This window comes from Hydractinia symbiolongicarpus, chromosome 11, assembly GCF_029227915.1.
Source record: "Hydractinia symbiolongicarpus strain clone_291-10 chromosome 11, HSymV2.1, whole genome shotgun sequence".
NCBI classification, from domain to species: domain Eukaryota; kingdom Metazoa; phylum Cnidaria; class Hydrozoa; order Anthoathecata; family Hydractiniidae; genus Hydractinia; species Hydractinia symbiolongicarpus.
The window spans coordinates 13,356,826-13,383,226 of NC_079885.1; the positions used below are offsets into that span (position 1 = coordinate 13,356,826).

The 26,401-nt window shown below is 32.2% G+C and overlaps 1 protein-coding gene across 4 annotated transcripts in view; it reads right to left on the bottom strand.

The window, feature by feature from the left end:
- LOC130613860 (nucleoprotein TPR-like) overlaps positions 1–26,401 on the bottom strand; it is a 113,160-nt gene that overhangs the window by 52,905 nt on the left and 33,854 nt on the right. For all 4 annotated transcript variants that reach the window (XR_008975754.1, XM_057435217.1, XM_057435216.1 and 1 more), the window contains exons 8-17: positions 23,132–23,224; positions 14,588–14,692; positions 6,561–6,668; positions 4,478–4,617; positions 4,169–4,270; positions 3,995–4,079; positions 2,649–2,714; positions 2,337–2,555; positions 2,055–2,198; positions 21–194 (exon numbers count right to left, since the gene is read on the bottom strand). Coding sequence is in view for 3 of the 4 variants with exons in the window: in XM_057435217.1 (XP_057291200.1) it covers positions 21–194; positions 2,055–2,198; positions 2,337–2,555; positions 2,649–2,714; positions 3,995–4,079; positions 4,169–4,270; positions 4,478–4,617; positions 6,561–6,668; positions 14,588–14,692; positions 23,132–23,224 (1,236 nt within the window). In the remaining variant the exon portion in view is untranslated. The remainder of the gene's footprint in view (positions 1–20; positions 195–2,054; positions 2,199–2,336; positions 2,556–2,648; positions 2,715–3,994; positions 4,080–4,168; positions 4,271–4,477; positions 4,618–6,560; positions 6,669–14,587; positions 14,693–23,131; positions 23,225–26,401) is intronic.

Here is a 26,401-nt window from a genome sequence, read left to right on the forward strand (position 1 = left end):
ATTATTATTTCCTGTATTACCTGTATTGTCTGCAAATTTGTCAAAAGTACATTTTGGCTTCTCTGCTGATCAAGTAAGGATTGATTTTCTTGCATTAGGCGTTTTTCAGCTTCTTTAACTAGATTTTTTTCTGTTTTCATGGATTTTGCATTAACTTCAGCTGCAATTAGTTTTTCTTTGGCTTCGCTATATTCCTATATATGTAAAGCAAATGCAAAACCGTACCTGATTTGATATAATAACATACTAAATTAGGCAAAGTAATTGTGTTATTTTTTCCTAGGAAGTAACCACAGTAACATATCATATTTTCTTAACTTTTATTTCATTATGTCTTTTGTGAGATTTTACAAAAACCTGTTTAATTTTTTTTACACATCCATGGGTAATAAACTTTTATTCTTCCCGGCGGCTGAAGAGATAGTGGGGTTTAAATCTGTCTGTTCAAAAACAGGGTGGGTTGACCCAGTTTTATGAAATTGGTCTAATCGTGCTCTAAGGTGGTCCCTAGTTACCCATGAATGAGATGACATCAGTAATTTCCACCTGTTTCCAAAAGTGCATTGTAATGACTTCTGTAATGGCTATTGATGTTAAATTAATGTTATTGGCGTTGTGACATTTAATTTGTCGATTAGCATTTAAGACATGCATTTTTCAGCAACTGAAGAAAAATGAACACATCCACTATTCCTATCCCAGACATAGTGTAATAGTATATAGATGATAATTTCCTCTAGTAAATGAGAAAATCATTGACAGTTATTAAAAAAATAACTTTCTAGTTCACTTTCCTGTTTTTGTTTTAAGGCTAGGACATAGTTAAAAGATAGAAAACTAACATTTCACAAGCAAATTTGGACACTAGAAACACTAAACGAAGACCTATTATAATATTTTTACAGAGTTAACCTCAGATAAAAAAATTCTTATAAAATAGATTTGTAGCAACGCAAACTTTAAATTAATTATGATTTTAAAAAAACATAAATTTTATTAGCTTTTCTGATCCTTAACAGTTTTAAACAATAGTAAAAATGTTACACATGGGAGGATAAAAGGCTTTATCAAAATCTTATTGTTATAAAGTTTGTTAGTTCATGTGTAAACAAATATGAAGGTATATGAACGTACTTTATGAATAAATGAGGTAGTTACGTCACATTGCAAATGCTAAGTACATGCAAAGTTACATATTGTGAAGCAGGAAGATATAGACTGTTTGGAAAAGAATGATTTGAGAATAGTTAGGCGGATATTTTGTGTTTGGTTGTCAAATTTGTAAAGAGTTGTCTGAAGAGGTGTGTAAAAATACATATAGGCATCATTTAATTCTCCTGTGATGTCTGAGAGCTTTATCATAGGTATAAGCCAGACCCCCAAATTAGATGTCCAAAAAATCAATATACTGATGCCTGGACCTGGATCAGCATGTGCAACAGCAGTCTGAGAGACAGAGATTTCAAGTGACTAAAGAAGCAGGCTGGATATTTTTAGCATTAGATGTTATTCAGATCAAAAGATTGAGTTGGTTGGGACACTTAGAAAAAATGAAGGAGGATAGTTGGTAAGAAAGCACAGAAAGTTGATTAGTCCTGGAGCAAAGGCCAGGGGTAGACAAAAAAAAGACTAGCAAAATCTTTTTTTGGAAGAGGTTTAGCTGTTGCTCCTTTTGTATAGAGCTTGAGATGTCGATCAAAATATAATGTATGGTATCTGTGCTTTAGATAAACAGCAAAGAAGATAATTGAGTTTAAAGGGTTCGAATGATGTCACTACCCCATTAACTCCAAATAATATAAATTGACACTGAAAGGGGAAATTTGACTGATTTTGGTTTCTGGTTGGTCCTAGTTTCTGGTGCAGGAAAAGAAAGCAATTATTCCGATCTGTTTTCAAGTTATTTGGTCCCAAAGCTTGAGTGCAATGCAATTGCTTCTTGATTTTTTAAACTTTTTTGATGTACATACACTGTTTCGAGAAATTTGAAACTTGATTATTTGGTTTATTTTGGGCATTTGGCAAAGATTTTATTTAAGTTGTACATGTTATACCTGTTTGTATTTTGCAGCTTCAACACGAATTGTGTTTAATGCTTCTGTGATACTGCTACATTTAGCTTCCAAAGCTTTAACTTCTCTTTTGTACCCATCTGCAGTTGTCTTTAAGATGGAATGCTTTTCTTCAGTAAACTCAAGCTAAATACACCAGACATTGCTAGGAGGTTGCAATACAAAAATGCAGGAACAATTTATACAATCAACAATATTTTTGAACATGTTTGCAAAAGGAAAAATAAGTGTTGAAAACTAATTCACAAGTTATTACAAATATACCTGATTTTTCAGTTTGTCACGTTCCAGTCGAATTGAGGAAAGCTGTTCTTCTTGGCTGTTGATTGTATTATTTAAAGATTTTTCCTTCTTAGACACAACTTCTTTTAGCTTCATGTGCTCGCTGATTGTATTATCAAGTTCTGCTTTCGTTGTTGTTAACTCTGCCTCAGTTTCAAGGATAGTCTGTGAGCCTAAGGCAGAGGTTGACGATACATCACCCTAAAAAAGGAGAAGGAAAAGGTTTTCTTTCCGTAACTTCTCTTTTAATTTTAGATGTCATAAATCTGCAAATTTTTTATGCTTTTATCTTACCACCATAACTCCACCTTTTTGACAAAGAACTTTGTACATATCTCTTTGTCTTGAAAGCTTCTCAAGCTGAAAAAAGTGAAATAAGTGGAATAATTATTTACGAAAATTTACAGAGGATAACCATTCACAAATGAGTACAATATTTACACATTTACATACAAATGTCTGTTTTCCAATGGGTCCTTCCAGAGCGAAAATGAACAGATTTCTGAGTTTACGACTGAGAGAGCTTTTGAAGTTTAAAAGTCACAAAGTTCTTAATATCAGTTTAATTTAATAATAGTCATAATGCATAAATGAAACTGTTAAGCAGGAATTAGGAATCCAAAGACCTCAAATAACAGCAACACCCAAAGATGAACATTGTTTTATTACTATGAAAATATATGCTAGGATTAGTAATTTAAGGATACCGTAATGGTATAAATATAATTTTTTTACAAAAATTTTTAATTATGTGGAGTTTGATATTCTCTACCAACTTCTGAATTTTTTTTCAAAAATGTTGATTGGAAGTAGGATAAAAAAGGATTTACTTCTTTTTGTCGCCAAACTTACACAGTTTCTTTTGAAAAGCGAACAAAGAAATAATTTGTTTCGAAAGTTTGTTTGTTTTTTTATACCAACTGACATCCAGCACAACAGATTTTTCTTTTAACAGGGTATAAATATTTAATGAGTTGTTGGTAGTTCGCTTAACACCGTCTGCACATCTTTAAATAGGCTATTGTTGTAAAGGTCAGGTTGCGAAAAACTCATTTACGAGGAATTTAGATGTTCGCTTTTCACGATGTATACATGACTGAAAATATCCGAAACTCCCCTCCACGATGGAGAAACTCAACAAAACTTTGCACACATGCTCATCGATACCTGCTGCAAATGACTTTGTCACATTTTATGTATATTTTGATTATTTAAAAAAAAGACAGCTTAAAACACAAGAGTGAGCAAAAATTCATTTTTTCACAAATTTTGAAATAAAAAACGATCGACGCGCTATTTCGAAAAAATGTGACAAAGTAATGTTGCTATGGTAATGATTAAGTGATTGATAAATATGACGTAAAAAAAATAACACGGAGAGGAGTTTCGGACGCTTTAGTGAAAAACAAAGATGTGGATTTATGGCTACCTAGAAAAAAAATGAAATTTCATATTTATATCCTATAGACAATTTAATTTGCTTTTATACTCAACAAATAATTTTGAAGAAAAAAACATAATTTTTGAGAAATAATGAGTATACTAAATATGTGTCTATACCCTTACAGTATCCTTAAGACTACCTAACCTAAGTAAAATCCACTAAATTAAATTCATATGTTTTTAAAAGGACTACTCACCATTTCATCTTGCACTCTTTGATTGTCTTTTAGGGTGTCCAGATCAAAATTAGCATGTTCAATCTTTTTTTTTAACTCATGAATTCTAAAATCAAGTGAATATATAGATAAGCAAAAAAAAAAAAAAAAATGGATATAGAACCTACTTTAAAAGTATTTTTATAGAGAACATACATTTCAGGTCCACCCTCTTGTTCTAGTTTCTCTTGTTCTTCACTTAATTCTCTCACTGTTAAAAGAAGGCGTTCATTCTGTGCTTGTAATTCTTCTATACTCCTATGAAACAACAAGAAGGTAACTCAAGGAATACCTGCATTCTGAAGACTGGTATTCCTTTACCACACGGAATGAATACAAAAAATTGATGTTCTTAATTTACAGATATTAGAAAATTCTGTAAAAAAGGACCTACACCATTGAGATGAATTAGTTTATAAATTATCATGTGAAGTGAAAAGTAAAAAGTAAAAGTCAGCTACATACTTAAAAGTGACCAAGTGCTCGCTAATGACTTGTCCAGAACTTGACACATTAAGATCATCATTGGGGGATACAAGTAACATGGCTGGTGAACTGACAGCTCCACCACGTGCTTCTTCAACTTCTTTAAGAAGAACCCGAACCTACATGTTGTTGGACAAATTAACAAATGAACTAAAAGGTAATAATAAGTTACCTCAGGGATAAACAAAGCAAGGTAATTTATGACAATCAAGTTTCCAAAAACACTTATAGTCTTTTAAATTTTACGTAACGATTCAAATATAACAGTTGATTTATTTTATAGTGAAATAGAGTATAATTTCCATGAATATGTGATTTATTTGTTCAACACCATGTAACACAAAAGCACTGTACTGTTGTTGATTTACTTTTAATGAAGAGTGTCGATCTACGACTGTATGCTCGAAAGCCACAACTCAACATAGACATCAATATTTATTTTGGGTTTGAAATTATTTGTTTTTAAAACAAAAAAATAAAACCAACTTGTTTTTAAAAAGTTACTCTCTCATCAAGTTGAAGAATTGTTTCATTAAGCACAAGCCTAATGTCAACACTGTATATTTGACATTAAGTAATGGTGGGAAAAATTATTGTGATACATCCGCAGCACAAATGAACGATTATTTTGAATTAAGAATTGGTTTGCATAGTTTTTAAAGGAAGTGAAAATTGTTATGCTGCTGTAAAATTCGATAGTCACTACTACACCCATTTATTAAATAGCATAACTGTCAATATTCTAACAGTAGCAGTTAAACAATTTTTCTTTATGGTCAATGTTTTTTGTCGAATATTAAAATTCATTATTAACCGATAACAAATGTGATTAGCCATCAATTAGAAAGATTGATCAAGTTGGTTAAAGATTATTAGTTTTTTTTATGATTGTATATTAAATGTTGGTAAAAACTTTTGGCCATCAATCAGCACAGCCAATTAGCTATAAAAATGTTGTCCACTATTTTTTAACATTGTCAGTCAATTTTAATTCCCGAATTCTAGTTACTGCAACAAAATGGTTTGACGTTTAAGCAAAACATTTACACATATTAAAACATTGCCATATTCAAATTAATATAAAAAAATGTTTTTTTTATAAAGATTAAACATCGCCTCAATTTGTTAAAAAGCTATTAAAAAACTTTCTTATGAAGCTAATGTTCAAGCCATAAAACTTATATAATTTAAACTTCAATGTCATTTGTTTAAAACAGTCTAAAAGCTTTCCTTGGAGACTTAAGAAAAATTAGCGTACCGTTACAGCATAATAAACATTCTCTGTGCTGCTAGAGAGAATATGCCTCACACTAAGTAAAATAATAAAATCTATTGAAAGCTTAATTGAATAATCCTAAGAGCGCAATACTATGCTGTATCTAAAATACAGGACTACCTCAAATTGAAAAACATGTCACATTTCATTTTGTACACTCAAAAGCTCAGTCATAAACTAAAAATTGTTTAGATAGCAGAACTCGCTCTGTATGTTGTTATATTGTGCAAATGAAAATGAAGAGATGTATCTTCACATAATAAATAGGCCTTAGATAGAAATATCTATATAACAACATTGACAGTTAATTTGGGCTTTTTGCAACAACCCTAGGGTGATATAGCATATGCTCTTTAGAGAAACGAAAACTAGTTAAATTTGGTGGCGCCCCCAGAAAACCAAATCCCAAAACGATACTTTAAACAGATGCACAACAATTTTGTAATAAAATGTACTAAAGTTGAAATTCTTTTCATCTTATTTATATGTTAAAGTGAGACAGGAACCCTTACTATTATATGCACAAAATTTGAAGACAAGTTTTCTCAATCGTCTGACTATTATTTATGCTAAAAGTTAATATTATTCTTCAACAAGAAACAATGGTTGACATTATTTGCAAGATAGATTTATTAAGTTGACGGTCAATTTATGTAGTTGAGATGTTTCTTTTCACTCATTTAGTAGTATTCTGTTTGTATGTCATGCACACGTTGGCCTAACTGTACATGAAACAATTCATTATAAAACCAATTCTAGATCATTATCATCCAAATGGTACAGTACCTGCTGACTGAGATCAACACAGAGAGTTTTCAATCTTTTTTCCTCTCTTTTATGATAGCCAACTTTTCTTTCATATTCATCATGTTCATTTTGCAAACGATTACATTCCTGAAAAAAAGGAGTCAACTTCAAAACTGATTCAGTTAAAAATAATGCAGAGTTCTGCTACAAAGGGAGGATAAAAGCTTTTAGGGATAGCCTTAATGGAGTATTTTTATTATACTTCTTCATCATTTTTTCATTTTTTTAGAACTGACAACTGAGGAATTTCAAAACAAGGCAAAATATTAAGTTAATTGCTCAGTTGACATTAGCAAACGTGTTCGATAGGCCAACTATTGAGCTACCAAGATCAACAAATCCACATTCCATATAGTTGTTGAAAAAATGTTGTGAGGTATGATCATGAAATAGCTTGTTGAATGGACATTCAGAAATATGTTAAAATACTCTCTACATACTGCACATCTACTTTATATTGTTGACATATAGAAAATCATATTTGTTGAATGTGCCTGTTCAATACAGTGAAGTTAATTGCTCAGTTGACATTAGCAAATGTGTTCGATAGGCCAACTGTTGTGCTACCAAGATCAACAAGTCCACATTCCATATAGTTGTTGAAAAAATGTTGTGAGGTATGATCATGAAATAGCTTGTTGAATGGACATTCAGAAATATGTTAAAATACTCTCTACATACTGCACATCTACTTTATATTGTTGACATATAGAAAATCATATTTGTTGAATGTGCCTGTGCAATACAGTGATTTTTTGAGTTATTGTAAATTCTTTTTTCGTACTCAAATTTCCGAATTGTCCACCCAACAGAATTTGTGTTTGAGTTTTGACCAGAAAGAATACAATGACATGTATTGCAATAAAACTTTTTCAAATCATCAAAATTCTTCACACAAAATTAGTAACTACTACTGCAATTTTACTGGAACTGTTAAAAAGTAGTAGCGTCCATCACACAAAAATACTGCATTTAAGGTTTCTTTTGCCTTAATAATTTCAAGCAAAATAACTGTAGTCATAGTCATATTATACAATTTACATTAAAAAACTAACAAAAAGACACATCTGGAGAAAAAAATCCCAAAAATATTATAACAGCTGTTTAATGGATAGGGGAAAAATAAACTTGTCCATACAACAGTTTAACCAGCTTGTCAGATTATGGACAGCATTCGCTAAAAAATAAAAGTTGTTCAGGTTTAAAATTACTGAGTATTTGCTGTTACACATCTATCGCCTCTCTAAAAATGAGTACATTTAAATGATTGATATTGCGACAATACTTGAAAGTAACCTGTTTGAAGTATTACAGCACCAGTTGATAAAAACTGTGAAGTGAAAGTATACTGTGAACAATATCACAAAAAAAACGAAAAGGAGTACAAAATGAAGAATAAAGAACATAAAAAGCATTCAAGGAGAGTCATAACTCAAACCTCAATAGCAAGATCATTTTAAGGAATGCACACGTGAAAACTGAAGTAAATGGTATTGGTAATGGTAAATATTGAAGAACAAATAACTCTAACACCATAACAATCAGCAATCAGCAGTCAGCAGCATCTTCACTATCCAAGCAAACATTTCAAAGAAGCTAAACAAGTGAAGAAGTTTCTGCCATTCAGACCAAGAAGAAAGTTCTATACATGGTCTAGGAAGTAAAAAAGGGAGCAAAAAAGATATTAGAAGAATGGGGGGATGATGTACTGGAAAAGACATTTACAAATCACAGTAGAAAAGATGGCGTACACATGAGGAAAATCCATGATAGTGTTTGTGTGTTTGTGAAATATTATACTATGTGTTGTTGTCTTGTCTAGATATAATTAACTTTTCTTAATCCTCTTTTTATTTTAGATTTTATCCTTGGAGGAGGTTAAGTTGTGTGTCTTAAAACTGACCGGGTTAGTATGACTCTAAAAAACACATGTTTCAGGCCATTTCGTAAGATTTTAGGCAGGCGTGCGGTAGATCACACACCTCATACATTCTGCGCGTGCGATGCGCGTGCTATCAAAAAGAAAAAAAATTTACGAAAACATTTCCTTTACCCCTGTACACCGCACAGGGGCTGCTGTTTTATGGAACAAACGAAGTGCAAGTTCCAACAATGTACGGCAAGGAATTTCGACCCATATACGAAGAAGTCGTAAGCAGACTCGTTAATTAAACTTTGTTATTACTTCTGAGGCAAACAGATATTTAAATTAAATTAAATTACGGAAAGTCGAATGGCCGCTAATAATAATATTTAATAAACCTTGTTCGATGAATCAGAAAACTTATTATCTAAAAGAATATTTCATTATTAAAGAAGTTTTTTTTTTTTTTATTAGTTACTTTATCTTTTAGTTATTTCAACTTAAATAATGCTGAATTTCTTTTAAATTCTCCAAAAGGCAACCTTACAAAGATTAAAATATTGTTGCATTTTTTTATAAAATCAATTAAAATATTAGAAAAAATAAAAAAATAAATCAAAACAACCTTTTACTGTTAAAATCTCTCACCTGGTATTTTGTTACCACATTTGTACAGTTTATAACGCTAACGCAGCCATCTTCGCATTTCCTTTTAATCGAGAAGAAATTTCCGTTTTATACCTCGCACAAACTTTACACCAAACATAGTTCACCAATACCTTCCCATCTTTTTCCTCTGTCTTCCAACCAAGAATATCTGATTTACCCCAACTTTCAAAAGTTTTTAATTCAACTTTATTTCCTTTCGTTCTTTTTTCAGACATTTTTTTTAAAAAATTTATAGCGCTGATATAATCTCCACATTAACCCAAACTGAACATACAAAATAAAATATCGACGATCCCATCATTAACTCAATGTTTTTATTGGTTCACAAAATTTGAAAGGAAAAAGAAACATCTTCTTCAAAAGATAGCGGCCACACACTAGGTTGTTAGCAACCTATATCTGTTCTGCATAATACCCCTTGGTCAGCAAAAAGAAAGAATGAAAGCCAATGTTAGCAATTAAATTCACATCAACATTTGGTAAAGACTGCTCATGTGCGATCCATTGTGAGTTCAGTAAAAGAATGATCGTTTATTTTTAAGGTTTCTTTAATAAATTTTCTTTGTTATAAATACAATAATTTTTAATTACAGCAACGTTTTGCGCGTGCGATGAATCGCACGCCTAAACAAATCTGCACGTGTGTGGGGGCGTGCGCGTGCAATCGCACGCCTCTCACGAAATGGCCTGCATGTTTTGAAACCTAGCTACCATGAGTTTTATGTGACTTCTGTTATTTTATATCTAGTAATTAGATCATAGAAAAATCCACAGGAAGCCACCCATTTTACAAATTCCCTGCATCAGTATTTGAGCATCTTTGTTCTCCTGTTATCAAATTACTCTGTGATAGTCATATTGGCACTAAGTATTAACAACTACTCATTTTTCTTTTTATTAGAACTTAATTTATCAGAAAATGTAGTATGACATTTGGCAAAATTTAAAAACACAATAAGGCCATATGGAGCCTCAACCGAGTTTTTGAGCTTAGAAAAACTTATGAAAAAGATCAGTATTGTTATGCCGCTTTCTTGTAAAATGTGTGTAACAAGAGTTAGCGCATTTTTGTGGTTGAATCTAGGTTAAGAAAGAAAAGCTGTAAATAACATTTAAAAAGCTAAGCTAAATTTGAAATTTTCTTATACACTTTTAAACATTGTTGAGTTAAGAACATAACAAGAACAATTTCAACTTCTTTTTACTATAATTCAATTTGTTAATTTAAATCAAAAGGTTAAATTTATTTTTATCGTAAATTAGTTTTTGGTAATTTCATGGTTTCTGCTTTTTACCGATTTCATGCTGCTTTATCTTTTGTTTTATTTGCCAGCTAGCTGGCTAAACACAAATAGGAGCAATTCTTTTGAACACACAACATTCAAAGTTTAAGTCCTGAATTGTGTATGCTTCCTGTAGCTTTGGAAAGCTTTTAACTGACTTCCTTGTTCTGGTGTCCAGACAAACTAAGAAGAACTTGGAAGCTTGAGCTAAATTATTTGGGGTAGATTTAATTACTTTTCACTTAATTTAGGGATTTGAGCCAATAACAACATGAGAAGTGTATGCTAAATGTCTGGCCATAGAAGAAGTGTGGTAAACCCTGCAATGCTTAGAATTTGATATATAAAAACTCTAGTTTATGAAGTAAAAGCAGTAATTTCAGAAATGACTTTACAATATAGCATGCACATTTATCTATTAGTTATTAATTAGGCTAACTAGGGAGAAATAGCAGATCTGTCAGGTGTTATGTAATTTGTGCGAGTCACGCGGATTCAAGGTCAACCTTGCAGTAACAATAAAATCTTTGCACTTCACAATAAACACTGTTTAGCTGTTTAGGGCAATGCACTATTTCGTACTGGTAGCTTGAGAGATAATGACAAGATGAATTACATCCTGGATTTTTCTTATTTTGTAGCAAAGTTTATACTCAGGTTCTTAGTTTTGAAAATAATGGTTTAAGCCAAGGTTGTTCTTACTTTGTTCAGATTACTTTTTGGCAGAATCTGAGGCTTGTGTTCTTATACAATTGTTCTTATAAAAATATGCATATCTTTTTCTAGGTGAATAAATTTTATTAGTTAGCTATGCAAACAAAAATAATTTTGGTGTGGTGTGAGATTTACTTTTTGTATAGCAAAGGATAAAAACGAAACAATTTTAGGGAAAAAATTATATAAATAGATTTTATTACGAATTGTGATTTTAATTATTTGTTTTTAGAATTATATTTTAATTTACAACAAAGATAATGCTACATTCTTTCCCTGGCCAAAATAAAATTTCTTGAATCATGTAGCACTATGTTTTTCCTTTTTTTAATATCGTAGGTAGCATGTGACCATATGTATAACCATGTCTTTGCATCTGACTTTAAAAAAAATTAAACAATACATCATGGAATAAAGCAATCACATTTTTAAAAAAATTGTTTTCTTTACACCAATCACTGTCCGCGTTTCCTAATTGTCTAAGATAGAAATTTAAATTGCTAGATCTCAAATTATAAGCTGAATAAAGCCTACACCTACCCCATGGATACTACAATAGAAAAAATATAGTTTGCTCTCCTCTTTTTTTTATTCTCCTACATTTTAATAAGAATAAGCAAGGAATCACTTTTTTTTCGATTTATTTCTAGAACTATGTGTAAAATCTAGTGGAGCGCTTACAACAATTAAGCTTTCCCGATGTTGAATGCCAGCTTGAGTGCCAGTCGCACATTTTGGTCTAATGTATTTTTCAAAAAAAAACTTTCCTGCAACTTTAGGTGAAAGGAAGACACAGATTTCATTTTTTGTTACCCAGTCCTAGCAAAAACCACTATCCAGCACTCTTTTATTTTACTGAATATAAGTTCCCACAAAAGTTTAAAAATTAATAGTGACACTGATATGAGCGCTTAATACACCTAAACCCTGTTGCACATTCGTGTGGAATGTTTGCATCAGTGTACACAGAGACATATCTTTCTCCAAAAACTTTAGGGCAACTTTGGTTTAAATAAAAAAGGTCCAGCTAAAACAATCCCAAAGCAATTTTAATTTGTGGAACATGTTTTCATGAAATTTGTAAAATAACTGTCAGTTAAAATAAAAACTCATCCTACATCCTGCAAAATGAATTGTGTGTAAAAAAAACCCAAAGTAGCACAGGTTAATCTTATAAAATTAAAAAACTTATCACAGTAACAGGTGCAGATAAGTCATTGCATATAGCATAAGAATTATTAAAAGGATACTGAGGTACTTTTACAAGTTGGACTCCCAATAACATATCCACATTTTGTTAAAAGTTCATGTAACTCCAGATATCGCTTTTTAAATACTTATTTTCTTATCACTTGACTGCCGATTCAAACTTATTCTTCGTTAAAAAAATTCAAAACTCCAGTCTCTCTTTGTAGCATGTGACCCAATTACAACAGGTGTGTGGATAATTTTTGGTTTCGAATTGAAATAATTTATTTAAAGAAAAAGGTTTTGAAATTTACTAATCTCTAAACCCGCATATTGGGCTGAGTATGATTACCCAAACAAGAACGATAGAAATAAGTCTGTATCGTCTTCAACCTCGTTTCCAAGGGTTGTTATATATATAAAAAAATTAGCAATCATTGGAGACAAGGTCTCCTAAGTTACCTAGTGATAAAAACATAGCTGATATATATACGGATTAAAAAATCAATAGAAAGGAACTGCTAAACCAAGTTTGAAGCATTTTGATGAACACTGCTTCATCACGATACAGTAACAGACAGAAATTACTGCCTGATTAAAAAAAAATTCTATGGTATTTTTCCAATTTGTAGCACAAACATCAACGTTGCCTGTTTCAACGTAAGTATGTCAATCTCATTCCCAGGCCTTTTTTTCTCAACGGGCGGTGCACTTCCATGATAAGTGCTTTCAAAAGCATGAATGGAACATTTATGTTAATCGCAGTCTTTGTAATTCAGCATTTTAAGCGTCGGTATATAAATGCCACCATAATTACTGCACTTATTAGACACTGCAGCAGTTTTGTAAGACACGTCAGAAAAATTTAGCTGCTGTAATTTTTTAACTTAGCAGAACATCTCAGCTACGCTACTTTCGTCAGCAATTTATGCTTCCACACATTTAGCATTAATAGTGTTCTCACTTCACATAACAGTTTGTTATTTATGTAGTCTGTGTGTAAAATATGCAAATGCATAAATAAATATTAAAGTTCTAAGAAAAAACGGCATCTAATTAAATAAATTTTAGCGTTTTCTGCAATGATTTAATTTAACCACAAGTGGTTAGAAATTGTTTTGAATGATGCGGTTAAAGCGCAAAAAATATCCTCCTAGGCACTCTTGATAAAAATAAAGTTTTAGAAATTTTTGTCAATTCCGAAAGCAACATAGATAAAGAAATAACTCCAGATGTGACTCAAAAGAGAAAATTTAATATTATTGTTAATCAACATTGTTTGGTTCTGATAATGGGTTGTCAGATTTTGGAGGCTTCAAAGAAGAATTGCAAGCAAAAAAATGTTAGCTAGTTAGTGAAGGAAATAGTGAAAGTGGATCTGCCCATCTTCCATGAGATGCCGTATTATTGTCCCTGATGTAAAATATTTCTAAAAATTTATGTAGCAGGTGTAATTATTTCTTATTTTGAGGCAAAAGTGACTGGTTTCTGGGGACAAATTATCAAATATTTCTTCAGCAGTTAAAGGGATAACATTTTAGGTTATATTAAACGTGCCTTGCTATAAATCTGTCTCACAATGTAAATAACAGTTAATTACTTGCAAAAAAAATTAAGATAAGTGTTTAATTAAATATGGTTTGAAAATAAAGAAGTGGCTAAAAAATTTTCCCTATTCTTGAAATCCATCTGTCTCTCTAAAAAGTTTCCATGTCAGTTGGATTAATGCTTTGTTGTTTTATTGACAGTGTACAAACAGTGTGAGTGTACTAATTATTTGTGGTCATATATTCAATTCTTGATGATATACCGCTATGATTGAATCACAGATCATTCCAACAGGTTCATACCCTACAGTTATAATATGTGTTAAACCTAAAAAGCTTAAATAATGAAATGTATTAATGAAATCCTAATTTTTTGGTAAAAAAAAATTCTTCATAAGTATTAAACCTGTCTGAAGCATAGCTCCATTGCTTCAACCACAATAAATTGTTACAACTGATACGTTTATTTTGGATTCTCGGGAGTCTCTATCATCTGTCAAACAGCAAATAAAACACACACAACAAACAAAAACACTTCAATTTTGTGATTAAAACCTTATAACTATAAAAATTAAACTGAAAAAAAAAGAAAATAAACAAGGGCTTTACAATAGTGAAAGTGGCATAAATCTGCATAAACCTAAATTTGACCATAACAAAATGTTTCAAAACATGAAGAGAGGATAATGAAACTTATAAGTAGTACATTTTTCTCATATCAAAAATGCAATATCAGCTCACCCTTATGTTCTGTTCCATTTTCGCTGACATATTATCAATTGTTTGTCTGGCATGCTCATAATCTTCTTTCTGTTGCAATAAAAGTGGAGCCTTTTCTTCTACTTCCTAGAGAAAATGCATACTTAAATATATAATCTAACAGGGCTTTGAATAACCTTTCAGAAATTATGCCTGAAGTTGTCTGTGTACACAAAACATTCTTCACACATTGAAATCATATTCGTTATTATGACCTAGTCTTCTCGAAAGAAATATGGTTGTAAAAATAATTGAGATAAAAAGTATGATCTTATTTTTTTTACAAATTGTTACATCATTATTTGTTATGTCTAGAAAAACTTTTGTTTACGGAAAATTTTTGAGGGTGAGTTCCCCTTAAACTGTGCTAATTTAAAGGGCTACAAAATGGTTCAGGTCTCTATAATTACTATCTGGCCTGTGAGGATAGTATTGGTTTCTAGGCGAAGATTTTTGACGTCAGCAACGAAATTTCATTCACACAGTTTTTAGAAAAAGGCTCCTAGAGATATTCGAACCAGCACCTCAGCAGTGCAACACACTAATTAACTGAGCTATCGCAACAAAATTAATTTGTGAATATTTAATAATAATCAAAGTTGCTAACCTTTATATTTTTCGATTAGCTGGTGTGTAAATCAATACGAAACATTATTTATCACTTCGTATGTATTTCAGCAAAATAATTTCGATCTTTGTAGCATAACTTTGTGATCACAACACGGTAAGTTTCAAAGAGGAAAGACGTATGATGGAGAAAGATTAAAAGGGAGAGAGGATCTAGTGAATTTTTCTCCGTCTGTGAATTTATGAGCGATCCAATTTATCATAAAAAAGGTGATTGGAAAGCATTCTAACTACTGTCAGGTTGCGTATTCGCCTATCTCAGCATTTTTGAAATGCAGTAAAATTTACGATTCTGTTATGCAGGAAATCACCTCAACAGGTAGTGATGCACAAGGGTATTTCTTTTTAATGATAAGAGGAGAAAAAATTTATCCAAACGTTAAAGGTCAAAAGTGAAAATATTATTGTTTATTGTTTCGAACAAATTATTATTTAAATTTAATTTTAAAGTAATCAACAGCAGGCCTATTCGTAAGATTTTAGGAAGGCCTGCAGTAGATCACACGCCTCAAAAATTCAGCGCGTGCGATCAAATAAAAAACCTTTACCCCCGTACACCGCACAGGGGCTGCTGTTTTGGCGTAAGGAACAAACAAAGTGCAAGTTCCAACAATACACAGCAAGGAATTTCACCCCATATACGAAAAAGTCGTAAGCAGACTCGTTAATTAAACTTTGTTATTACTTGTGGAGCAAATAGATATTTAAATTAAATTAAATTACGGAAAGTCCAACGGCCGTTAATAATAATATTTAATAAACCTTATGTTCGATGAATCATATCTAAAAGAATATTTCGTTATTAAAGAAGTTTTTTTTTTCTTATTAGTTATATTATCTTTTAATTATTTCAACTTCAATAATGCTGAATTTCTTTTAAATTCTCCAAAATATATTGTTGCATTTTTTTATAAAATCATTAAAATGAAACTTGCAAAGCCTTAATATAGCCTTGTGCGTAATAAGGACTTGTTCTGCTGCTTTTCATTACTATTTCAGAAACATTTGGGAAGAGACAAGGGAAAAAAGACATCATAAAGTAAAGTTGCATGTCGTGTCAAAATATTTACAGAAAGTTTTTAATTCAACTTTATTTCCTTTTGTTCTTTTTTCAGACATTTTTAAAAAAAATTTATAGTGCTGATATAATCTGCACATTAACCCAAACTGAACAAACAAAATAAAATATCGACGATCCCATCATTAACTCAATGTTTTCATTGGTTCGCAAAATTTGAAAGGAAAAAGAAACAAATTCTTCAAAAGATAGTGGCCACACACTAGGTCGTTAACGACCTATATCTGTTCTGCATAATACCCCTTGGTCGGCAAAAAGAAAAAGAAAGCAAATGGTCGAAATTAAATTCACATTATCAACATTTGCTCACGTGCGATCTATTTTGAGTTCAGTAAAAGAATGATCGTTTATTTTTAGAGTTCATCATCATCATCATCATCATCATTCTCGGCTTAACGTGCGTTTTCCATGCTAGCATGGGTTGGACGGGGTATATTAATGACCCTCTTCCAATCTGATCTAGACTGTGTTAGATCTAAACTCAACTTCCTCTCTATCAAGTCTGTCCTTATAACCTCCTGCCAAGTCTTTCTCGGTCTGCCTCTGGGCTTTGCCCCAGGAACTATCAAGTCTCTACACTTTCTTACCCAATTATCCTCCTCCATTCTTTCCAAGTGCCCAAGCCAATTCAATCTTCTTATCTGGATAACATCTTTAATTCTACAGAGACTTAGCCTGCTTCTTAGCTCATCTGAACTCTTTCTGTCTCTCAGACTGGCATTACACATCCACCTAACCATTCTCATATCATTCCTTTCTAAACGGTCAAGATCTTCCTGCTTCAGAGTTCAGTAAAAGAATGATCGTTTATTTTTAAGGTTTATTTAATGAATTTTCTTTGTTATAAATACAATAATTTTTAATTACAGCAACGTTTTGCGCGTGTGATGAATCGCACGCCTAAACAAATCTGCACATGTGTGGCGGTGTACGCGTACGATCGCACGCCTCTAACGAAATGGCCTGCAACAGATATGAACTATGCTTAATGGTATCAATCACACCTTACCAGTCAACCCTCAAAACTAGCCAAAAAACATCGTGTATAACATTACCAATTAGAGTACTTTGCAGTGGCCATCAGTCAGCAAAGTTGGTTGATGAGAGAAAATGGAAATTCTGCAGATAAAAAACTCCATAATTTTAGGAGAATTTAGGAAGCTTTGGGGTCAAATTTTAAAAAAACATTGCAAAACATATAAAAACACAGGCCTTATACAACCTCCCTTTTACCTTGCTTGACAAGATTCTGCTTATCAACAAAGGAAGTAACTTTTTCCAAGTAGAACCTATCCTGCAATGAAAACTTCTCACCTAAGTGAAAGAAGATCTAAACTATCTCTAGAGAGCCACTGTTGTACATCATTAAAAATGGAAACACTTAATTGTCTATAATCTCACCTTTGCAACGCCAGCATGCAAACTGAGACTCAGCTCTCAACCTCCCTCAATGTACAATGGTCAATGCGATAGTGAAAATGTTAAAACTACTTGGATTACTTTGAAGAATTGACTTCTGGTGTATAAGGCAAAATCAGAAGAAAACAGAAATAGATTTGCAGATGTGTTAAGAAGAAAAGACCAGCACAATGAGGTGTTCAAGATAGCAAAGCAAATGAAAAAGACTAATCAAGATGTTGTAGGCGAGAAGTGTATACATAAGGGTGAAGGTGTCTTGGCTAGCACAGAGGAGATAAAGCTAGCTTGATAAGTTATGCAAAAATATATTTAACTTGCATATCTTAACTTGCTGATCGGACTTTCGGCGCCTAGCTCATCATCACATTATTTTGGACGAACAATTTAGTTTGTTTAAGGGCTACAATAAACGTGACGTAACGTTTATGTTAATATACGGAAATATAAAAACGAAGTGTCAAAAATCTTGAGCATCATACAGAACCATCATAATGGTGGCCAGAGCAGACACAAGTTGGCTCTTGACAAAGATTTGTTTTAATTATTGGTACACTTGTAAAGAAGCCAATGTTCACAAATAGTGAACTTTCAGAAAATCTAACACAAGTAGATGCTGGAATTTCTTTTGTTTGTTTATGGCAGTATCAGAAAAGCAGGAATTTAGCTTACGTAAAACGAAGTTTGTTTTTATCTCTACTTTTATAGATAGCCGGAGATATTGAAGCGTGCCTGGGACCACAAGCCGATGGAAATGTTGGTAGATTAACAGTTTTTAATTTCAGAAAAGGAGTAAAGTTATTTCACCAAAACTGTAGAGGTTTGAAAAATTGTTTACCAAATCTTATGGCTTCATTTTCGGGAGAGAAAAACTCCATTTTAACTCTCTCAGAGACACATATTGACACGAAAGCGATAGCTTGTTTTGTATTCCGGGGTTCCAGTTTGTAGAAAAGAGACGAAAAACTGGGAAGTGTTGCTATATACATATCTGAGAATATCAACTGAAAACGACAAGAAGACCTTGAATGTGAATTTTTAGAAAACATTTGGATCGAAATATGCTCAGAAAAAGTGAAACATTATCTAATCTGCTGTATGTACCAACCCCAGGACAATTCACTTCACTTACACAAGGAGTGCAAAGAATATTTTCAATACACACTTGAGAGCATTAACGACCTATCGCAAGAAGTTATCATTATGGGCAACTTTAATGTTAACTATAAAAATAAAAATGATCATTCCAAATTAAAAGGGCTAACAGCTGTCCAGGGATTTAACCAGTTGGTAACAGTGGCTACGAGAACAACAAGAGAATCAAGCACCCTTATAGATTTGATTTATACAAACAATCAATCGCTAATGCTTTCTACAAAAGTCAAACCTTTGAGTATTGGCGATCACAATTGCGTCGCTTGCGTTCGAAGACACACTGGTAAACAACTTCCACTAAAAGTAATTACTTGTCATAATTATACCAACTACAACCACAATGTTTCTAAAGGAATTAAATAAACAAAATTGGAAGCATTTGTACACACTGACTGATGTAATTAGTGCGTGGAGTTATTTTAAAGATATTTTGTTAGCTGTAATCGATAAACACGCGCCGCTCATACAAAAGAGAGTGAAGGGAGGCAAGTGTCCGTGGTTAGGTACGGAGGTTAGGAAACCGATGTGTCGGAGAGAAACTGTCTTGAGGGAGGCACAAAAATCAGGCAACAGTGCTGATTGGCGTCTTTATAAAAACCTAAAAAACCGATGCAATAACATGATAAAAAATGCAAAGAACAGTTTTTGCAAAAACCTTCTTATCGAGAACAAGAATAACCCAAGAAAATTTTTGAAAATTATCAAAAGCATTTTTCCAACTAAAGGGAAATCAAAAAAACAATGAAACATGTACATCAGCTGCAGTAAACGTACCAAAAGCTGGTAGTTTTTGTTTATATTTTTCCACATGTGCAAAGAAACTTAACTCTGTTGCATTGCCAATGAAAGAATTTATATGGGGTAAGTGAAGTAAATGAAAATACGAATTCTGTTTTTGCGTTCACTTACGTTGCAAATGTATTTGTTAAATGTCAGCTGAAGAACTTGCAACGCAAGAAAGCCACAGGTTATGAGCAAATACCATCAGGACTTCTTAAAGGAGCCACAGCGTTATCAGTCCCTTATCGTTTATCATCAACTTGTCGCTAAAAACAGCCGCCATACCAACTGAATGGAAGTTGGCGAAAGTCATCCCACTCCACAAGGGTGGGAAAACGGACAAAATGTCAAACTATCGATCGACCTCCATCCTACCGGTCACATCTAAAATAATGGAGAGAGCTGTCTATGTTCAGCTTGTGAACTATCTTGAAAAAAATGATATTTTATCAGCCAACCAATACGGATACAGAAAAAAACGATCTACCGAATTAGCCACACTCTATCTGACAGAGGAAATCAGGAAGGAGATGGACAAAACGAATTTAACAGGTGCGCTTTACGTTGACCTGTCAAAGGCTTTCGATACTTTAAGCCACTCCATTCTCTTGTCAAAACTGAGAAGTTATGGAATCAAAGGTTTGTCACTAAACTGGTTTGCAGACTACTTGTTTAACCACGCCCAGATTTGTGAAGTAAATGGTCAATGGTCTAAGCCCAACCCATTGTTTGTAGTATACCACAGGGGTCCATTCTTGGACCCTGTTTCTTTTTAATTTACTTCAATGATTTCGAAAATTGTTTGAAGCATTCTAGGTTACTAAATTTTGCGGATGATACCGTGTTATACATTGGACGAAAAACAAGCCAGCAACTTGAGATCACCTTCAACGCTGAATTGAAAAACGTAGGCAGGTACTTCTTTAAAAACAAGGCTGGAAAAACCGAATCAATAATATTCGGCACCCGCAAAAATTTGAATAAAAACAGATCTACCTTGAACTTGGAAATCAACGGAAAGCTAATTAACATAACCACCTAATATCAATATCCGGGGAATGTTCTTGACCAGACTTTGTTAATGAACCATAACTTTATAAGTCTCGTTTACTACTCTCATTGAAATCCAATTAAACTAAAAATGCCATCTCTAAAATCTACATCGGAATGCAGCTGCCAACGCATCTTTACTGCTGTACTACAAACCTGAATCTTACCAACGGTCAGCAAAATAAGCTTCAATCGCTTGATATAAGAAATGCGAAGGTGGCAGAGGAACGTCAAGTACCGGTTAAGAATGAGATAAAGAAAATGAGACAAAGCAATTTTAAAAATTTCTTTGAGATAAGATCGCACAGTAGAAACACCTGAAACAACAATTACTTACTGACAATACCTAGAGTGAGACTTGAAGTAAATAGATCTGGTTTTAAATTTATGGGATCAAAGATTTATAATGTCAATCGAAATACGAAAATCGGATACTTTACCAAGTTTCATAAGACACACTAAAAGCTATTTTAACATGTAATAAATTATTTTATGCCTTATTGTAACGCTAGTATTTTTAATTCTTGTTTTTAACTGTTAAAATAATAATAATAATAATAATAATAATAATAATAATAATAATAATAATAATAATAAATAATAATAACAACAACAATAATTAAATAATAATAATAGTTACAATCTAACTGCCTCCCCATACTTAAACATTGATTTATCTGTTTTTAATATTGTATTTGTTTATTCATTTATCCTAGGATCCTCAAAACAATGCAAATGTCATGGAAATGTAAAATTTCATAAAAAACTAAATCAAAATTTTTTGAAAAAAATATAAAAACATGGTTGATGGTGCAACAGCATTTTGAATTAACTTTAAATAAAAATAATGATGTAAATATTATGTGAAAAATTATGTGTTTCATTGCCAAGAAAAAATATAAAAAATAGGGCATCAGGCCTCTCAATGACGAATATAGTGCACAAGATAAAACGCGTATGTTAATACATCTGCATACGCGATCACGTACATATCCTTAATTGACCTACGTTATGTAATTTTTTTCACACAGTGAAATTGCTTTATATTTCTATTGCCTACCAGTGCTCCTATTATGATTTCCACGGTCTCTCTATAACAAAATCCAGGAGAACATTTTTTCTTTTGTCTCAAATGCTATTCTAATATACTTACATCTTTGCAATCACAATAAGCATATTGAAATGATTTGCTTCTGGTAATAGAACACAGTATAGCAGGTATCATTTCTAGGTGTTATTGATATATATTTCACAACCTAGTGCCTAGGACTTAATTAATAATAGCTGTTGAAAATATTGAAAAATAGATGTATAGATGTTAGTTTTCTTTTTTATCTTCGCTTTACCAAAAGGCATTATGTGAAAAAATTTACCAACGTGACAGCGTGCAGGGACGCCATCGCGTAGCATGGGTCTTATGGACAGGCATGGGCATGCTTGCTACACATGTAATGGAAGCAAGCAACAAACAATCTAATTTGTAGAAGTTTAAAGAAAGTACTTTGGAGATATATACACAATCCATTTTGTTGAATACAATTTTTTGAATTCAAAAACCTTTTGAATTAGAACTTTTTTAGAAGAGCGTGACTAGTTGAGAATTTTGAAAAAACTGATTAGTTGATGTTTCTTTCAACAAATCTAAAAATTAGATTCTGCAGAATGGACCGTGTATGGCCCATGTTAGGATTCTTTTCAAAAGATAAATATTGCCACTTTAGATTGCATTAAAACACAATCCAGTCAGTCAGTACAGTTTTATATCCGTGCAGGTAAAATTAACCCGCCTGCCGTTTACAAAGCTGTTTTATGTTGAAAATTTGAAAAATAATCACTGCAGAATGTTTATATTGCCATTTTATATCAGTTTTTTGTGAGATGGGGGAGAGATATTTAGACCTTATCTAACTCAGTTTAATCTTGAGATTTTTGGTAAAATTGATATGCAGTCAAAAATTGTTTATTAGCCTTTCCGAAAACGGCTAAAATCAGAAACTCCAGTGGAAAATGTTTCGGCTCGATTTCATATAAAATAATCTATATTAATACCAAGGAATAATTCAGATGCATAAATAAATACTTATCCAGAACTAATTAAAATATTTAATATTATAATTAATGCACAATCATAATTTAAAAACCTCTGATAGTGGCACAGTGTTTACTGTTTACTGCTTCTGAAGCTTGCTCCATGAATGTTAGCAACCCTTAAAAAAGCTGTAGCTTTGTGTTGCAGTAAGTAATGGAAGTACTTAAAGAAAAAATGGACAATTTTTTATTAACAGTTACACAAGCAATCTCAGGCAATAAACATCCACGCAAGCACTATATGACCTCACAATTCTAGCAAGGCCTGAAGAAACCAGATTTTGTATTAGTCGATGTCTAATTTTTGATGCAAAACAAAACTTCTAATTTACCTGAAGAATTTGTTCCATATATAATTTTAGGCGAGCATTCTCATCCTTTTCATTCAGAAGTTCATCTGTAACTTTTACATACTCTGAATAAATCTAGAAAGAAAACGAACAAATATGACATGGGTAGAGATTTTCAACCGTTTCGTTATTAAATGCTGTTATAACACTTGTACTTCAGCGTTGAGAGGCATTAGAACACCCAATTTTTTGCTTGTTTACTTTTAAATTGTGTTAAAAAACATTCAATGAATGAAACGATACAGATTTACACTTCTTGTTGAATAAAAGTTGCAAAACTAGACAAAAGATTTAGTAGGCGAGAACCTACTTGCCCTTACTCTTTGTTTATAATATTAACTTTGTTAAGTCACAACTTCTTCTTCGATGTCAGACCACTTCAATTTTTTCACCATTATAGAAATGTTTATTTTTTGTTTGGAAAAGGACCAAAACATGGTGGTGTGAAGCATAGAAATTGTTGTATTTCATTTTAAAATAAGGAAAATACGGTCATATGAAACTTGAAAATAGTTTATTGTGTCATCATGACCTCTAGAATTATAAAAGAGAATATAATTCGTATGACAATCGTATAAAATTCGTATTAGATTTTTTAAAAATCGTATAACTATTTAACACTATACGAATTGTATACGATTTTTATACGAATTAAAAGCTATTAAATTCGTATATATTCGTATAAAATATCATACGAAATTTGTAGACGACCCCTTAAGTCTCATGCACAATATGACTGACTGTGGTTGGAATCATTTTGTACGCTATAGTGATTGATGCCTGTGCCTCACTGGTACGCAGATATCTCAGTGTTAAAGTCAAACATTCAAAGAGAGAAACTGGTTCGCGTCTAATGCATTCTTGATAATAAATGAAGGCACTAATTGCAAATTTTCCAGTTGCATTGGTAACAGACAAAAATGGCGGATAAATATCTTCTGATCATGGAGATGCAATTCTTTGACAAGAATGTTATACTCCCCCTCTTTTTTTCTTTCTTGGTATATTTTTTGCAATCAAACAGATTTTTCTTATTTTCTTCTCTACACAAACCTTCTTTTTAAAAACAACAAAATTAACACCCTTCTACTTATTGCCGTCATGTTTGTTTACCACGTTTATCCTTTCCCAAGCTTTTCGTCTATGTAAAGATTGTTCGCTGGAAAATTTCCGGTAAGTGGAAAACAGCCAATAGCTACGCTTGGGAGTGTATTTTCGCTCATGGAAGGCACGATTAGTAGCTAGTCAATTTGACTATTCGTTTTTGTATCCAGGCAGTGCAATGTCAAATTTTGAAGGTCAGTGACCAGCCGTCATCAGCGCTTAGCTGATATAACAAAAACACAACTATTAAACATAGCCTTAAACATCACCATATATTTCGTTCTAAAGCTTGGTTCTCACTATGGGCTAACGATAAGCTAACCATGGTGCGCATAATGTGTTAGCCAATTTTAATTTGTGAGCTGCAGGTACCTTATATAATTGTTTCACATTCACACCACGGTGTCGTTAGCTCTTTAGTAGCCGAATCTAATGCAAGAAAAAACGACGAAACATACTACTTTTTTTAAAAACATAAATTGCTTTGAGGATGATTTATGCCGGCTTCCTTTAAAGATTGCTGAAAGTAAGCTTATCTCACTGTATCTCACTGTCAGGAAAAAAAGTCAAAAAATTTTGATTTCAAAAAATCGGCTAACGATGAGCTAACGGCAAATTCAGCTGTGAGCTATAAGCAGGTACTTTTACGTTCACACTATGGGCTGGGGTCTTAGCACGTCATGTGCACTACGTTAGCTCAGCGTTAGCCCATAGTGAGAACGAAGCTTAAAAGGACATATATATTGATGTATGAAGCTTAGAATTTTTTTTTGGTAGATTTTTATGTTTTTTATTTATTTTTTAGAAATTGTCATATTCCATTAAAAAAAAAACCCAAAACAAGGCCGTACAAAGCTTGTTCCAATATGACGAAAAACAGCTGTATGAAGCTTAAACATCACTAAAAGACAAGAAGAAAATAGAAGAAGCTTACACATTACTGAACTGCATTATAAAATTATCACAACAGGGTTTTCAAATCTTAAAATAAGTCACTGTGTTTCAAAAGGAACAAGATGCAAAAGTTACATCAACTATCTCTCTTCTCCTTTTCAGAAAATGACATGCTGGAGATTCGAGATTACTATTACTATTAAGGCCAAGAGATTAAAATAACTTTTTTTCGAAGAGTTTCTGACCTCAAAGTTACATTTTAAAATATGCTTTGTTTGTAACAGTGGTGAATGTTCCTTTTTTCTCATTTCCACCAATTTGTGCTTTTAGCATTTTTCCCCTAGGCATAATCATCACTGAAAGTAAAAAGTACTGTATTTTCCAGTATATAACTTATTTTTGTCATTTATTGTGAAATTTAAAGTTTATACATTCAATGAAGAAAATAGTACCAACGGAATACATTAATATAACTGCATGCGCAATCCTATACCTACGTAATCTTAATTCAACTATGTGAATTAATTTTTTTCACACAGTGAAATTGCTTTAAATTTCTATTGCTTGCCAGTGCTAATATTATCAGCTTTCTCTGAAACACAATTCTGGAGATCATTTTTCTTTGTGTTGAATGTAATTCTCATCTATTTATATCTCTGCAATCACATGGAGCACATTGAAATGATTTGCTTCTGGTAATAGAGTAGTATAGCAGGTCTCATTTTTAAGTTTAATTGACATGTATTTCACAACCTAGTGCTCTGGACTTAATTATTAATTCCTGTTGAAAATATTGAGAAATGTTAAAATTAAATGCATAGATGATAATTTTCTTTTTTATCTTCGCTACCTTCAAGCAACAGGTGACCACCGAAAATATCAAATATAAATATAAAATACAATTAATAAGACACACGCAACTCTCTCCTCCCCATTGCCGCCATTCATTTTATCATGCACACTATGATTGCTGAGATATAAATGGATAACACAATTATATAAAAATTAGAAAAGAATGTTCCGAGCATCGCTGTTACAGACAATCCGTGATAATTATTATGTTGTTTATTTTTATGCCAAAAAAACTTAAATATACATAAAAAAACTGAGATGTTACTTTAGGTGTATAACCTGATAGCGTGTTTTTTTTTATTTGTTTGTTTAATTGCAGGAAGCAAGAGTTATTATTGGCTGAAACTAATGTCTACAAATAAAAAAAACAACAGCATTGTCTGATTCAGTATTGTCGGCATT